Below are 17,615 nucleotides of genomic sequence, written 5' to 3' on the forward strand. Positions count from 1 at the left end.
CCTTAGGAGACTTGCAAGTTGAGCCAGATTTTGAAGATAACACAGCTCTATTAACGAACAAAATGGAACCTTTTTCTAAGGTTATGTTCTCTGAGAAGTATCCTGACATGAACTAAAACCCAGGTGCCATTTACCAAAAGCTGCAGCCATATGTACAATTGCCCAGAACTAAAGCAATGGGTGGAAACTAATCAAGGAGAGAAGCAATTTAGAACTAAGGAGAAATTTCCTGACAGTTTGTGATAAAAATCAACCATTCAGGAGACACTGGATACATGTGAACAATAAATAAGAGCTTTATTATGAAGCTTTTGCAAAAGGGAATTCTGCTCATGGGCAGAAGACATGGTTCACAGGAAGGCTGGGGTTTATATACAGGTTCAAATATACAGTCTCTGCCCCTTTCCTGGGTTCATAATCTCCAGCTATATATCCAGCTACACAACACCCCTATTTTTGAAGCATAACATCTGTTTCCTCGTCCTGTTTACCCATTTCCAGTTCCAGTAATCTCCATCATTAACATGACACTGGACACCCTAACCTGCCAAATGTATACAAAACAATAGAGAATTCTTACATAATATTCCAGTGAATTATCACAAGTTAACTTAAGTTAACACAGAGGTTAAAATAGTGTTACCATTGCTTTTATATTTTCACAGGTATAATTCTACATATCACACAGTTAGAACAATTAATCAGTGGAGCTACTTGCCTCCAGAAGTTATGAATGCTCCAACACTGGAAGTTTTTAAAAAGATGTTGGATAACCATTTGTCTGAAGTGGTTTCCTGCCTAGGCAGGGGGTTGGACTAGAAGACCTCCAAGGTCCCTTCCAACTCTGTTATTCTATTTTCTATTTTCTAAAACTCCATTTATTTATTTGAAAAAAGTTATACTACTACCAATGTCATCTAAAACATTCCTAGGTGGCTAAAAAAAAAAAGATGCAAATTAGAAAAACAACCAAAGTTCAAACTCGGCACCATAACAATAGCCATTTGGAAAGGTGGGTTCCCATCCTGATTCAACATCTCAGGGTAGAAACAGAGTTTAATAGTCTTCCAGAAGGCCTGGATGATAAGATTCCTCCATATCTCTCAAGGTAAACCAGTTTCTTAGAGCAGGTCATTGTCTCTCAACCTGGATAACTTTAAGATGTATGGACTTCAATTCCCAGAATCCCCCAGTTAGCATCTGGTGATAGTATCTAGCTGATCAGATACTTATTCGTATCTGCGGGATCAGGTCTTACTAGTATTCGATGGGAGGTTGTTAAAGTATACCGACCTTGTAGGCTAGACTTTCTTTTAAAAAAAGAAATCGGCTTTCTTTTAAAAAAAGAGAGAGAGATTTGAGTTATGCAGGCTTCTGTAGAGAAAAATAACTTTGACTTCTTTCTTCATTTTTAAGCAGTACAATGTAGACGTGCGGGAAAGTGTTTCCAATTATTGTTCATGGGGAACAGAAAATAGACATGAATCAAATTGCTTCTGTCAATACTTCATGACTAATTGCCCCAATTTTGTATTTGCTGGATGTCAGCCGTAGTGGCAAATCAGATAATATAAGATAATATGTATTTCCATTTAAGAGAGCATGAAAATTAAAGAGTTTATTATATCCTATGACTGGTGGAATAGTTACTTGACCGCACCATTTTAAAAAATAAAATAAAATAAAAGTTCCTCTTCCAAATGACATGTTGAATTTTCTTCAGTTGACTTAATTTTGCAAGGCACTGTTGATTCTAAGACATTTTATGTTTTCTTGAAGTTACAAACTCAAAGCGACAATGAATATTACTGGACAAGAAGAATGCAAAACAGATCCTTTTCAATTGTGCCACTGAAATATAAGGTTGTTGTTATATAATTGCTTTATTTGCAATACTTGTGGTGGTACAATATGGTTGCTTTATGTGTGTTTTCAATCTATTTAATTCTTGTTAATTATTTTTAACCGGTTTGAGCATCATGCCTTAGGGAAGAGTAGGAATCCAAGAAATAAATGAATTGCAAAAATTTGCTAGAGCTTGGGAGCGATCCCAATACAGCGAAGAGTCGGAATGAGGAGCTGCTCTGTGATAAAACAAAAATAAGAATGGAAGTAGAATTAAACCAGTCTGTGCAAAAATGATTATGATATCCTTAAGGCAACATTTGTGTATCTGGTACTCAGAAAAACATTTTAGCTGGGCGAAAAACAACTTACGGCATCTGGAAATTGCTGAATTATACCTTCTAGCACAGGGGTGTCAAACTCAAGGTTGAGAGGGCCGCTTGAGAGGGCCGCTCCGTTTTCATGGGCAGAGGGTTGCAGGAGGCCGTGGCAGCCTGTTTTCATTGGCAGAGCCCTCTGCCCACCACAGGTGCCACCGACAGGCCATGCCCCCTGATATGGCCTTCAATGAAATTGAGTTTGAAACCCTTGTTCTAGCATCTCCTACCACTTTCCAAGTTGCTATCGAGAGATGCTAGGTTATAGTTAAGCAATGCTCTGTCTCAAAGTAGTAGGCCAGGCTATGAATGGTGGTTTGATTGCAAGATAGCTCCCCGATTCTGTCTGTTTACCAGCAAGCCAGCCAAGACTTCTTCAATTCAGACTTTATGCTTTACCTAAGAGACAATCAGTGGATCTTGGAAAATTTATTCTTCCTGGGATTAGTTTAGAGCCAGATTGGAAAATTTATTCTTCCCAGGATTAGTTTAGAGCCAGATCTTGCCTGGAATCTGCTAAGCAAACCACAGACCTGCTGTTAGCTGAGAGCGGGAGGGGAGGGAGAGTGGGAGACAGGAAAAAAGAGAAAGAGAGAAAGAGAAGGAGGAAGATTCAATAAAACAAAATGAAGCTACAATTGTTCTGACCCACGCCCTTTCCCAACAAATCAAACACAATCCAAAATGAACAGAAACCTTGTAATGCTTTTACAAAATAATTAGCTGTGATAAGTACAAGCCTTGCCAAACTGTGCGAGACTTGCCAAAAGATAACAGACAAGAAATAATTTGCAAAATAAGAATTTTCAAATACAAACTCAGGATACTGGAATGTCCACGAGGCTGGAGTTTCAAAACGTCTTTGCCTTCTGCAAAGTACGTTAGTTTCACAGCGGACTTTTATCTTCTTGAAGGAGGGGCCTTGCAGCCTTACTCCCGAATCACCCATGCTGTTGTAACTGCTCTTTCCTGCGAGCAATCCTGTGCACTCGCACTTGGCAAAGGCTCCTCAGGAACCTCCTCATCACTGCTGCCAGCCCCCACAATCTCTGAAGGCAGCAGTCCACTCCCTAATGGTCCTGGCCCCTCATCTTAGTCCTCGCTCTCCTCAGCCATCCACACCTGTTGCCGGCTGACCACAACAACAATTTGGTAAAAATAGCACTATATTCCTGCAGTGAAGTGTGGAAAATAAATTTGGCCCTGCTGGAATGTCTTTGGCATTAGTTTGTAATGGCACTGACTGCTGTTAATTTTTCTCAGCATCCCCAGGGTCACGTGATCAAAATTTGGACACTTGGCAACTGACTCATATTTATGGCAGTTGCAGTGTCCTGGGGTCACATGATCTCCTTATGCATCCTTGTAATAAGCAAAGTCAATGGAGAAGCCAGGTTCACTTAATGTCCAAGTTACTAACTTAACAACTGCAGTGATCGACTTAACAACCGTAACTTAAGCAATAGAAATGTTGGATTCAGTTATGATCATAAGTCAAGGACTTATATTTCTGTACATTCAATAATACAGACAGTTTCCTTCTGCCTTTATGTGAATGTGGGTGTGTGGTACATATTTGTAGGAAAAGAGCAGGTAGAGCTGGAGGGAGGAATTAAGCAAGTCATAAACCTAGAATTGTTAACGAACGGTCCAATTTCTCTTGAATTCTGTCGACCCTCATCTGTTCGCAGTTTACACTAGATTCTTGTATGTAAGCTTGGGTAATAAATATTCTGAACTTAACAACTTAACGTACAATCCTGTCCCTTTGCATCTGATAATACTACAAAAAGGAACCTCTGATTCAATTCATAGTTGGTTTCAATCCCCTTTGGCTTCTTGCTTGTGCACCACAATGAATTGCGCTGTGTGTAAAGTGACCCTCACATTTTAAGATACCCACTGCTCTTCCAATTTCGTTACAGGTGATATTACCTTGGAGACCAAAACAGGGAGCATCACAGTTGGTAAGTTCTTGTTCTCCTTTCCTTGTTCACGCCTTTGTTTTTAATTAAGACAACACTGCTAAATCAGTTCTATGGGTTGAAAAGTTGGGCAGCTGTGCCTGGACATTTATATATATAAAAGCAAAATACCACTCACGCATCATCACAAAATCTCCAGAACCGTAAAGCCTACAAACTTGAAATTTGGCACGTATGTTCCCCTTGGCTTCTAGGTGCTCACTAAGAAAGGATTTTTCAAAATGACCATCAGAACATTAGTATTTCCTATGTTATTATTAACACGCTCTGATGCTAAGGAGTTCTACTCCCCCTCCCCACCTAAAAGAAATCTCTTCCAAATGCAAAACACAAGCAGAGGAGTTTCAGTTTCACAGCAGCAACCAGCTTTGGTACAGAACAGTTGAGCTAAGCCACGCCCAGGCTCTTTGCTGTCTCCTCCTTGCTCACACAGCAAATACTGTTTCAGTTTCCATGTTTCAGTTTCCAAACAGCCCTCAACTCTCTCACACTGACAGGACACTAGCCAGATGAATACCGATGGATACTGGTAGGAAGAGGCACAATTTCCCTCCCCTTATTTTCCTCCCCAAAAACTAAGCCTGACCACATAGTTTCATAGTGAAGCATTCATGAATTTGGATTCAACGGTTCGTCTGCGGTGTTTTGAGTTCCACAGCTGCCAGTTTTACTACAAGCTCAACACAGATTGGATGTAATTCACTATGGCTTTATAGCAGAGTGGCAGTTATACCCATTGGCAGGAAATAGGTATGTTCATACCTCACGCTAAGCCACCCTGCTGTTTATTTATATTTGGGCTTGCATCTTCTGTGAATCCTTTCATTGTAAGTTTATAAATCATGAATTATGATGCGGCTCAGTGGGTGATAATTTTTTGCTCTGCTCCAAACGAATGGGCTGCTAAGCTTATTACTTCAGCGTCTTACACGGCTCAGATATTTGCAGGGAAATCGTCTAGACCAGTGTCTTTCATACTTGGCAAATTTAAGATGTGTGGATTTCAACTCTGCCTGGGGAATTCTGGGAGCTAAAGTCCATACGTTTTAAACTTAAAGTAACTTTGAGAAACACTGATCTGGTTGGGGGAAAAAATATGTTGTTGAATGGCCATATCAAGTTAAGGTCAAATGACAACCTATGAAAAGCTGCTGCTGTTGTTTTAACCATTCAGTTGTGTTATTAATAATGTGTGTGTTATCTAAACTGAAAGGTCTCAGGCATTTTGGCTCCCCTGTGTATATTTATTTTTAATATGACGGGTTCCCAGATTAAATTAAGCAGCATCAGAATTCAATGTGATCTTATCAAATAATCTAAGCTTGTTAATCAGTTGTTAATTCCTGTACTTTGGCACATAACATAAGTAAGCAATTATTTCTCACTGGTGTGTTGGCAAGCAAAAGAAATTTATTTTGATAGTGCGCTATGTCAGAGGGTTTCAAACTTTTTCAGAATGCAGAATTCCTTCCCTAGATCCTTGAGGATTTCAGTCAATGAATCCTGTTAGAAAAAGAAAGTATCTTGTTTAACAGAATAACAGAGTCGGAAGGGACCTTGGAGGTCCTCTAGTCCAAGCAGGAGACCCTATACCCGTGATGGTGAACCTATGGCATGCAGAGCCATTTGTGCAGGCACGCGAGCCCCAGCCAAACTTACCTGCACTGCGCATGCGCGCTTCCCAGCTGATTTTCAGCCGCCCAGAGGCTCAAGGGAAGCCTCTGCAGCCTTTGGAGGCCGAAAAACAGGAAATGACATAACAGGCCCATTTTTTTGGCCTCCAAAGGCTGCAGAGGCTTCCCTCAAGCCTCTGGGAGGCCTCAAATGGGCCGAAAATCAGCTGGGAGGTGCGCAGTGCAGGTAAGGGGGTGGCAGGGGGATCGCACACGCATGCGCAGGGGGCGTGGAGGGGGCATGTGCATTGCCTTCTGGGTGCTGGCATGCGAGCGCGCAAGTACAGGGCACAATTTTCGGCACAGGAGCCCAAAAAGGTTAGCCACCACTGCCCTATGCTATTCTAGACAAATGGCTGTCCAATCTCTTCTTTAAAAAACTCCAGGGATGAAGCACCTACAACTTCTGAAGGCAAGTTGTTCCACTGTCAGGAAATCTCTCCTTAGTTCTGGTTTGCTTCTCTCCTTGATTAGTTTCCATTCATTGCTTCGTGTCTTGCCTTCAGTGCTTTGGAGAATAGCTTGACCCCCTCTTCTTTGGGGCAGCCCCAAATATTAGAAGACTGCCAGCATGTCACCCCTAGTCTTTCTTTTCATCAAACTAGACATACCCAATTCCTGCAACCATTCCTCATCCAGTCCCCTAATCATCTTGGGTGCTCTTCTTTGCACTCTTTCCAAATATTGAAAGAGAATTAGGCTCGGGATTCTACTATCCAGGGGGGACGCAGTGGCTCAGTGGCTAAGATGCTGAGCTTGTTGGTCAGAAAGGTCGGCAGGTCAATGGCTCGAATCCCTAGCGTCGCATAACGGAGTGTCTTCAAAACTGAAGCAGTCAGGTTAAAAACCGCTTAGAACAAGAATCACTTGTGATCTCAGTTTGCTTCAAGATGATGCTTGTTCCCATGAGTTTTTGTGCAGCCATATAATTTTGTGCGACCATATAAATATAAAAGGGACACGGTGGCTCAGTGGCTAAGGCGCTGAGCTTGTCGATCAGAAAATGGTCGGCAGTTCGAATCCCTAGTGCTGCGTAATGGAGTGAGCTCCCGTTACTTGTCCCAGCTTCTACCAACATAGCAGTTCGAAAGCATGCAAAAAAATGTAAGTAGAAAAATAAGGACCACTTTGGTGGGAAGGTAACAGCATTCCGTGCGCCTTCAGCATTTAGTCATGCCGGCCAGATGACCACGGAGACGTCTTCGGACAGCGCTGGCTCTTCAGCTTTGTAACGGAGATGAGCACCGCCCCCTAGAGCCAGGAACAACTAGCATGTATGTGCGAGGGGAACCTTTTACCTTTACCTCAACCATCCAAGGGCAGAAATTTAGGGACCTAGAATAATCCACACTGTACCCATAATATTTTTGGACAGCTATTTACCTGTCTAAAAAGATGCCCTTGAAACCTCAGGAATTTTAACCTAGGCTCTAGCAACCCAATACATGTGCAAAATAAATAAATAAATGTATGATCACTTGTATATAACATCAGAGGAAAATAGATTCTTGTTTTGTTTTTAATAAGTAAAACCATTAACTTGGATTCAAATGGAGGAGAAAATATTGTTAAAACATACACCCGAGACATCACACACTCCGATAATTCAGTCCAGATTGTTTCACCACACACAGGCAGTCCACAAAATGAATTTATGGTGCTACGTTTGTCTTGATACATTTATCTCATTTATTAGTTGCATCTGGTTTTGTCTGAGATATCTACTGAATAATTTTGGGATCTAGAATCCCTTATGCTTCGTACTGGGAACGAACGCACTACAGAATGAGGCGAGGCAGCTAAATTGGTTGCTCTGGCTTTATTGGTTTTCGCACGCTAACAGCAAACAAGCCGCTCAGCCTTGAGGCAACAGATGTTGGCCTGTCTGACAGCTTCTTATATAGTCGGCTGTCAAACTATCGGCCAATCAGGTTGCGGCTGGGCGCCCCCTGCTGGAACCAGGCCAGAGGGGGAACTTTTTATTTATTTATTTATTTATTTATTTTATTTATTTATTTGATTTGCCAATTGTTTACAAGATAATAAGTATAAATGTATACATAGTTGTGAATACATGAAATGGGTACATATAAGAAAAATAAAAGAATAAGAGAAACAATAGGACAGGGACGGTAGGCACGTTGGTGCGCTTATGCACGCCCCTACAGGCCTCTTAGGAAAGGGGTGAGGTCAATAGTAGACAGTCTAAGGTTAAAGTTTTTGGGGTTTGGGGAAGAAACTACAGAGTCGGGTAGAGTATTCCAGACATTGACCACTCTATTGCTGAAGTCGTATTTCCTGCAATCAAGTTTGGTGCGGTTTACTTTGAGTTTGTATCTATTGTGTGCTCTTGTGTTGTTATGGTTGAAGCTGAAGTATTCATTGACAGGTAGGACATTGCAATGTATAATTTTATATACCATGCTTAAGTCAGACCGAAGACAGGCGTAATTCAAGGTTTTCAAGTTCTAGAATTTCAAGTCTGGTGGCATAAGGTATTCTACAACGAGTAGAGGAGTGGAGAACTCTTCTTGTGAAATATTTCTGGACTTTCTCAATTGTGCTAATATCAGATACGTAGTGTGGGTTCCAGACTGATGAACTGTATTCGAGTATTGGTCTAGCAAATGTTTTGTATGCTCTGGTTAGTAGTGTGATATTACCAGAGAAAAGCTACGTAGGATTAGGTTAACAACTCTTAATGCCTTTTTGGCTATGTAGTTGCAGTGGGCTCTAGCACTTAGATCATTAGAGGTGAGTATTCCAAGGTCCTTTACAGAGCTTGAGTCATCAACAAGATCTTGACTATTCAGCTTGTATTTTATTTTCTGATTTTTTTTGCCAATATGTAAGACAGAGCATTTATTTGTTGAGATTTGAAGTTGCCATTTGTTTGACCATTCTGATACATAGTCAAGATCTTTTTGTAGGGTAGCAGTATTGTCTGTGGTATTGAACAGCTTTACATCATCAGCGAAGAGAACGCAATTGCTCTTAATAAGAACATAGCACCCTACATGAGTTGTTCTTTCTTTTGGAGGGCTTACCCTCAAATTGCTCTAAACATGTCAGTTAATTTCCATTAGTTTCCAACTGGTTTTGAAGCAAAAATGCGTTTCCAAAGAGCATTCCTTTTTGGTCAAGTCTTCCTTTTGTGGAGATGCTGTTGCTGAACATTCAGAAAAATGGATTGTTTAATCTTTACCTTAAGAAGGTAATTGATAGTCATCTTCTTTTAATGACCCCATAATCCCTTGCAGGGTGGAGTCTGGGCAACTGAATGGAGTTGAGTGTTTACTGGCCGGATGCTCTTCCTGTCACCAGTGCAGAGTTATATTTAGCAGATATATTCTCAGTGTGCTCAGAGAGAGAAATATCTGCCTCTACCTAGGATCGAACTCACATCCTCTTGATTGTGAGGCGAGAGTTCCACCTCTAGGCCACCGCACCACTCTAGAAGGTAACAGATAGGAGTTTTAATGAATTAGTTTCCTGAGATCTTGATGAATGTTAGCATCCAAGAGTCTAAATATTATCGATTCCAAGAACCAAGGATGTTTGGATGCCAAATCTTGGAAATTTTAAATTTAGACAAAGATGTCACAAAGTCACTTCTCCTTTATATTTGTCTCACGGCTTTTTTCCTCTCATCTGTGGGCCAGATAATCTTTATCTGTTAAAGAAATTTGGAAATTAGGAAGAAAGCTTGATAGGAGAAAATTGTCACATTCTTTCTGAGGGAGCATTTGTTGAGTTTTTCATTGCTGAGCAAGAATCTCTTTTCCTCTGATGATGTACCGAGTTCTTGCAACTGTTCATCATCCGGTCCCCTAATCATCTTTATTGCTCTTTTCTGCTCTCTTTCCAAACATTGAAAGAGAATTACCATAGGAGTTCTACCAGCGAAGGGCAGAAACTTAGAGATCTAGAATCATCAGGGCTCTACCCATAATCAGGACTCTACTCTATTCTACTCTACTCTACTCTACTCTACTCTACTCTACTCTACTCTACTCTACTCTATTCCTGAGTAAATAACATAGCTATGTTCACATCTGTTCACATGAACACATATTTGGAGGACACAAAGGGCATTATATGAACCAGCTCTGACATTTATTTGCTCCACTGTATGTTCTGGATGTACTTGTAAACTGTTGTTGCAACAAATACACGTTGTCATGCAACAAATACACGTTAGCACAATGAAAAACCAATTAGCTCAAGAATACATGCCTATGATAAGTATGTATTTTATAGAAGACCAAACCAGATGATTCATATTAACCCCGTAGAGCTGAGGTGTCCAACCTTGGCAACTTTAAGTTCTGTGGACTTCAACTCCCAGAATTCCTCAGGCAGCCATGTTGAAGTCCACAAGTCTTAAGGTTGCCAAGGTTAGACACCCCTGCTGTAGAGTAACTGTGGCGTGTTTAGTTGGGGCAGTCAAATAGGGTTTAAGATCTCTTACAATGGAACTATCAAGAGCCACCAGAATAGACATGAGATAGTTCCTTTCAGTTGAGATACCTATTAATTCATGTGCAGGACCATGGAGACTTCTTGGCGACAATCTGAAACTGGTTACAATGATCTTTTTCCAGGACATCTACAGGCTTGAGGATTTCTTGGTGGTCTCCCATCCTAGTACTAACCAGCTCCAGCCCCACTTAACGTTTGAGTCTAAGCATAGTTGGTCAGTTCTCTCAACTTGCTGAAACCTTGGTAGATCTTCAAAAGAACAGCGTCAGTTTAGTTTAGTTTAGTTTAGTTTACTTTTACTGTCATTATACCTTATACAACAAAATCAAACACCATCTTCAGTACAAATCATGACCATGAAAATAAACACAAACACACATCCTTCACCCTTCACACATTGAACCGGAAACCCCCGACACCACACCAACACTGCACTATACAGTAGAATTCAACAGAGCTACTGCCCTGGGATAGAAGCTGTTTTTCAGCTTATCTGTCCTTGTTTTTAATTATCCTGTACTGTCTACCAGATGGTAATAGTTAAAAAAAAAGGGTTTCCCAGGATGAGATGGATCTTTGAGAATGTTTTGAACTTTCTTAAGGCAGCAGGAGCTATAAAGCTCTTCCAAAGAGACGAGAGGGCAACCCATGATCCCCTGGGCAATGATGTTAACCCTCTGGAGTGCTGTCCTATCTGCCCCTGTGCAATTGGCAAACCATACAGAGTTGCAGTGAGTTAAGATACTCTCTATGGTGCAGCGGTAGAAGGTCACCAGCAGTTTTCCATTCAGTTGTTGTTTTCTGAGAAGTCTCAGGTAGTATCATCTCTGCTGGGCCCTTTTGACCAGGGCTGCAATGTGGGCATCCACAGGTCAGGTCCTCTTTTAGGGTAACACCCAGAAACTTAAAACTGGCCACTTGCTCCACTCGGTCTCCATGGATAAGCAAGGGCTGGATGTCTGATCTGATCCTTCTATAATCCACTGTAAGCTCCTTGGTCTTAATTGGTGTTGAGGACCAAGTTATTGTCTCCACACCACGAAAGCAAACTAGTCCACCTCATCTCTGTAGGCAGACTCATCCCCACCCCGAGATGAGTCCCACCACTGTTGTATCATCAATTCCGTCAATTCTGCAGAGGTTTTCTAAGTTGAACCATTGCTTCATAACCAGTCTGGAGGCCTCAGGGGAAGCTTCCAGATGATCCACAAATGTGAGATTAGCAACTCTTTCCCCTCTTCCTCCTCCGCTTCTTATTTGTTAGAAGCCAGACACAATTTCTTACAGCATGTCAACATCAGACCCTGAATTGTGGATTGTGGGGAATTGTGTGTCCCCCGCTCCTGGAATTCCATGTGTTTCAGTCTGCTGACTTCACTGCAGTGGTTTAAATTCTCCTTATGTGCAACTCTTTCCAAGACTGATTAAAGTCAGATGGCTCGCTATTCAGTAAAATAGTTGGCAGGCCCAAAATGATGTCATCCAGAGGTACATTCTTGCCAGATCTGGCTCTCCCCCCCCCACTTTCAGCCGCTTCCCAAGTTTTGTGAACCCCCAAATGTTTTCACCTCCTCAGTGCAAAAGACAGATCACTCGCACAAAGCAGAAACAGAATCGAAGCCTTAAGCGTGCAAAGAATTTTAGAAGGGGGAGGAACCCAAACCTCTGCGTGTGTGCATAGAGATATATATGTGGGCAAATGCACACAACCTAATTTGTATTAGAATCCTTACACATACAGTCTCTCTTAAGTGACAGATAAAAATCTCCAATCCTGTTGGATCTGATCCTTTGGAAGTCCTTGCTCAAAGTTGGTAGATTCTGAATTTTTTGGCTGGTTTGGGGCCTTTTTCAGCCTCCCAGAGGCTTGAAAAAAAGCCTCTGCAGGCTTTGCAGGACAAATAATAGGCCCGTTTTGTCACTTCCTGTAATAAACGGGCCTATTATTTGGCCTGCAAAGCCTGCAAGAGGCTTTTTCAAGCCTCTGGGAGGCCAAAAAGTCCTCAAACCGGCTGAAAATGAGCTGTGGGGGGCAGTGCAGGTAAGGGGTGGGGGGGATTGCGTGGGCATGTGCAGGGGTGGGGGGCACGCGCGCATTGCCTTCAGGGTTCTGGCATGCAAGCGCACACACAGTTTTTGGCACAGGAGCCCAAAAAGGTTAGCCACCACTGCACTGGTTAATTATTCTCACTGTTAGGAAGTTTCTCTTTAATTCTGAGTTATTTCTCTCCTTTGTTAGTTTCCATCCATTGCTTCGTGTCTTGTCTTGCCTTCTTGGAAAATAAGTTGACACTGCCCCCCCCCACCATTTCTTTGTGGCAGCCTTTCAAACATTATGTTTTAGTCTCCAGGCCTTTAATCATCTTAGTTGCTCTTCTCCGTAACCAAGAGAAAGAAAGAAAGAAAACACTGTGGGTTTTGCCTTTAATATTTCTCAATAATGGTTTCCAGCATGTCTCCATCATGTGAGAGTCCTCTATGGCTCCATCCATAAATTCTGTTCTTCCTAGAGCTAGGCAGCTCTAGTCTAGGGCAAGTGAACCAGGTTGTAAGGATTCGTTCATTCATTCATTCATTCATTCATTCAATTACGTAGGATGGAGCCGGCTTGCTTTAATGGAAATCAACCAGGAAAAAAGTAGCAAACATTAGCCCTTTATAGCCATGTAATCAAACTAGGTTTTAATGGAGTAGTTGTATTTCCCAGAATTTAGTAATTCATGCTGTGGGCCAGCAAGAAATCCAGTGCTGACTCTAATGGTCCTCATTGCCAGAATTATTATTTTTTTCAGCAGAAAAGGGAGTTTGGTTATAGGGAGAGAGAGAGAAAGAGAGGGAAGAAAGAGGGAGAGAAAGAGAGGGGGAAGGAGAGGGAGAGAGAGGGAGGAGGGAAGAAGAGAGGAGAGAGAAGAGAGGGGAGAGAGAGAGAAAGAGAGGGAAGAAGAGAGGGAGAGAGAAAGAGAGGGGGAAGGAGAGGGAGGTAGGGAGAGAGAGAGAAAGAGAGGGAAGAAGAGAGGGAGAGAGAAAGAGAGGGGGAAGGAGAGGAAGGGAGAGAGAGAGAAAGAGAGGAAGAAGAGAGGGAGAGAAAGAGAGGGGAAGGGAGGGGGGTAGGGAGAGAGAGAGAAGAGGGAAGGGAGAGAGAAAAGAGGGAAGGAGAGGAAGGAGGGAGAGAAGAAAGAGAGGGAAGAAGAGAGGGAGAGAGAAAGAGAGGGGGAAGGAGAGGAAGGGAGGGAGAGAGAGAAAGAGAGGGAAGAAGAGAGGGAGAGAGAAAGAGAGGGGGAAGGAGAGGGAGGGAGGGAGAGAGATTTAAGAAACAAACAAAAAAAGTCCTTGTTCTTTTTGCCAAAAGTTTGCTGGACTGTGGTCATAACTTTATTCAATGCTCTCCTACTTAAATTCTGTGTTTGCACTGGGTCCCATAATAACAATTGGCAAAGTGGAGAGAAATGGAAATAATTCTAACAATCAAAGTGGTCTTTGCCATTCTTCTGAGACTGTCCTGTTCTCTCCAGCTTCCTTGTTTTTTTTCATTAGGTTTTAGTTCTTTGGCATATTTTTGATTTTTCTTTCTCTTTAATATATTTTTGTGCAGTCAGCACATGATAGCAGATTTCTGGAATTTCGTTAAATGTAATCCCTTTTAAGAGGTATAGGACAAATGTGTCGTAATTTCCCCATCTTCATTATTTTTATTATAGTTCATTGCATAGTCAGCCAGATGTTCAGACTGGATTTGGCATTTGTCCACCTATCACGTCATTCCCAAAAACCTGGGATAGGTATGCTTATATATGCATTCTCTCCCTCCCTCCCTCCCTCTCTCTCTCTCTCTCTCTGATTGAGTGATTCAGAGAGAAAGATTGAGAGAGAGAGAGATGGAGAGAGACAGAAAGAAAGAGAGAGGGATTGAAAGAAAGAGGTTAAGAGGTTGAGAGAGAGCGTGAGAGAGTGTGATTAAGAGAGAAAAGGATTGAGAGAGAGCTGGAGAGAGAAAGAGAGAGAGATGGAGAAAGAAATTGAGACAGAGAGACAGAGAAACAGATGGGGTTAGAGAAATTGAGAGACAGAGAGAGATTGAGAAAAAGAGAGAGATTGAGAGAGAGAGATAAATTGAGAGAGAGAGAGAGAAACAGATAGAGTTAGAGAAATTGAGAGATTGAGAAAGAGAAATTGACAGAGAGAGACAGAGAGATTGAAATAAAGAGAGAAAGAAATTGAGAGAGACACACACAGAGAGAGAAATTGAGAGAAAGACAGAGAAACAGATGGGGTTAGAGAAATTGAGAGAGACAGAGAGAGATTGAGAGAAAGAGGGAAAAAGAGATTGAGAGAGACAGAGAAAGAGCAAAACCACACACATTGACCAAAGCAAGTCTCTCCATATATCTGTAACATGACATACCTCTCTGCTCTTCAACTTAGACTTTTCATCCAAATCATGTCCGATTTCATATTATTATCTAAAAACTTAATATCTGCTGCGAACTCCATGTAGGTGTCAAGAAGGGCATCCGGCCAGTGAACACTCCGCTCCATCCAATTGTCCTGACTCTACCCCGATAGAAAGGATTACAGGGTTGTAAAAAGAGAAAAAAATATGTGTGTGTTTATGTTTAAATGGTGTGTGGATGTGATCATTCTAGCCATTGTCTACCAACTGTAGGATGGAGGCCTCTTCCACATGTTTCCAATCAATAGGGCCTTGAACTTTCTTTTGCCAATTGGGCCCGCCATACTTGCTGATGTCATATATGTAAAATGAAAGTATATGATATCATCAAAAGAATAAAAGAATTGAAATGGAAACATTGGGCTGGTCACACAGCAAGAATTGATGGCAGGTGGACCAAGGCAGTCTTACAATGGATCCCGTTTGATCAAAAGCGCCCACGAAAGAGACCTAAAAGCAGGTGGATATATCTTTGTTATAAAATATAAAGCTGAAGAAAACAAGAGTTCTTTTCTCAGATGCTTCCCATACCCCCAACATTTATCAGAACAAAATTTACCATATTACAAATTAAAATGGATGCATTTGGTGCCACTATGACTCCTCATGGTTGTTTGATGGGATTTTAATATTGTATTCTTTTTCGTGAGAGCCAGTTTGGTTGAGTGATTAAGGTATCAGGCTGGAAACTAGGAGATTGTGAGTTCTAGTCCCACCTTAGCCATGGATGACCTTAGACCAAGGGTCTTTCAAACTTGGCAAGTTTAAGATTTGTGGAATTCCTGAGCTAACATGACTGAAGGAGGAATTCTGGGAGTTGAAGTCCACAAGTCTTAAAGCTGTCACGTTTGGAAACCCCTGCCTTAGACCAATTACCTTTTCTCAGTCCACTTCTGAAAACTTTACCAAGAAAACTGCAGAGACTTATTCAGACCGTTGCCAGCATTGACTTGAAGCCACCCCCAAAAAATCAATAAAAATTCAGCATAGGCTGGCAAATCCTTTTCTAGACCCTTGAGAAGATATTGAGGGACCTCCAGAGAAGCACACTTTCCAAAATATTCTAGATCAGGGGTGTCAAACTTGACTTCATTGAGGGCCGCATCAGGATTGTGTTTGACCTCGGTGTGTGTGTGTTTGTGTGTGTGGCTGGGGGGGCATGGTCAGCATGTTGGCGGGGCACCCGAGGTGGCCCAAGCACTTTGCCAGCGAAAACAGGCTCCTGAGCTCCTGCAACCCTCTGCCAGCGAAAATGGAGCTCAGGAGGGCAGCCCTTCTAAGCTCTGGTTTTCTGGCAGAGGCACTGCGGGCCAGTCCTTCGCTGTTTCCAGGGCAACCCCACGAGCAAGATCTAAGCACCCCTCAGGATAACTCTGGCCTGTGGGTCTTGAGTTGGACACCCCTGTTCTAGATCATGTCAGATGCATTCACTTCACGCGTGCAGTTTCAGTGTTTTTGCTCATATTTGTTGTGGTCACCTGGCAGAGCTGGCAGCAGAGTTGGATAGTGGGTAGGAACATGGGCCAGTCCTGGAGTCAGGGGAGGGCTTGGACGAGGGATCTGCATCCGACACAGAAATGGGGCCAGGGCCATCTGAGAGTTATGTGCGGACTCCGGAGCCTCCACAATCTGATATTAGTGAGGCAGAGGAACAGAGAGAGCCTGTTCCCAGTGCGCGCTTGCACAGAGCTGCCAGAAGGCAAGAACAGTTAAGACAAAAGGGGTGACTTCGGAGTAAGGCTTGGAGATGATTGGCCCCTCCCATAACACATAAAAGAGGAGCAAAGGGACATGAGCCTTTGCAGGAAGCAACTTTGTTTGTTCTGGTCGGTTTGATATCCGAAGTTCCGTGTTGACTTTGTGCTCCGTTTGGCCTTGTACAGCTAATTGGCAATTTAGTCATTGGCAGCATTTCAAGGGAGATAAAGGTGGGTGCTTATCAGCCTTATCCCAAAAACACTGTGGCAGACTTCTGTTGCACTATTCACAAACTGTTTGAGACTCATTATGGGCTGTGAATGCATATAATTCACAGCCATTGAAATAAAAAAGAAGGTTTTTGGGAACAACGTGTGATTGTTACTGTCTCAGGAAGCATTGATCAGAACAATATTGTTACTCCCATGCAAATCCCTATGTATTACGGCAGCGGAACTTCAGTTTCTTCTTAAAAAGCTAAAATCTGATTAATGAACAGTTTGTTAGGAAAGAAAGAGCCCAATGTCCTTGAATAATGTGGAGGAGGTCGCACATCCAAATCTATTTCCGTTTGTATCTATGCCAATGTTTCTCAGCCATGGCAAGGGCTTCCGGTGGCAGGACAGGGACGTGCAGAGGTGAAGAGCTGCTGTGGTTTTCTATTACCTTCTCTAGCGTCTGGAGCGATCCCCAGGGATACACAAACCCCGGAGAGGTTCGTGTCAGTATAGGAGAATCTCGAGTTACAGGGTGGGGGTAGGCAACCCCTGGTAACGAAGAAGAGCTCCTGAGCCCAGCGTGGAAGAGCTAGCTGCCAGTTTATGGCGGCTCCAAAGTCCGGGTCTGCCACTGACGTGACTAAGCAAGATAGTGACAGCCTGCAAGATCGGAGCAGGAAAAGGTGTTGAAAGAGCTTAATACAATATTGAAGATCGAAGATTGAAGAATGACAGTGGGGTGAGAGATTTATCTTCCTGGTTGTGAGTAGCACTTTGTGGAAGCAGGAGAGAAAAGCGGCCAGAAAAGCAGCTTGAAAGCGGAGTGTGACAATCACGAGCAGAAAGGCTCGTTAGAACAAAAGTGTGGATTACAGCTTTTGAAAGGG

At 42.5% G+C, this 17,615-nt stretch overlaps 1 protein-coding gene across 9 annotated transcripts in view; it reads left to right on the plus strand.

The window, feature by feature from the left end:
- Positions 1-17,615, plus strand: part of FAM185A (family with sequence similarity 185 member A) — an 84,883-nt gene that overhangs the window by 9,757 nt on the left and 57,511 nt on the right. For all 9 annotated transcript variants that reach the window (XM_087967766.1, XM_087967770.1, XM_087967767.1 and 6 more), the window contains one exon: positions 4,148-4,189. In XM_087967766.1, coding sequence (XP_087823892.1) covers positions 4,148-4,189 — 42 coding nt within the window. The remainder of the gene's footprint in view (positions 1-4,147; positions 4,190-17,615) is intronic.

Source organism: Notechis scutatus, chromosome 6 (assembly GCF_049901735.1).
Source record: "Notechis scutatus isolate UNSWTSFEM ecotype Mainland chromosome 6, rNotScu1.2, whole genome shotgun sequence".
Lineage (NCBI taxonomy): Eukaryota > Metazoa > Chordata > Lepidosauria > Squamata > Elapidae > Notechis > Notechis scutatus.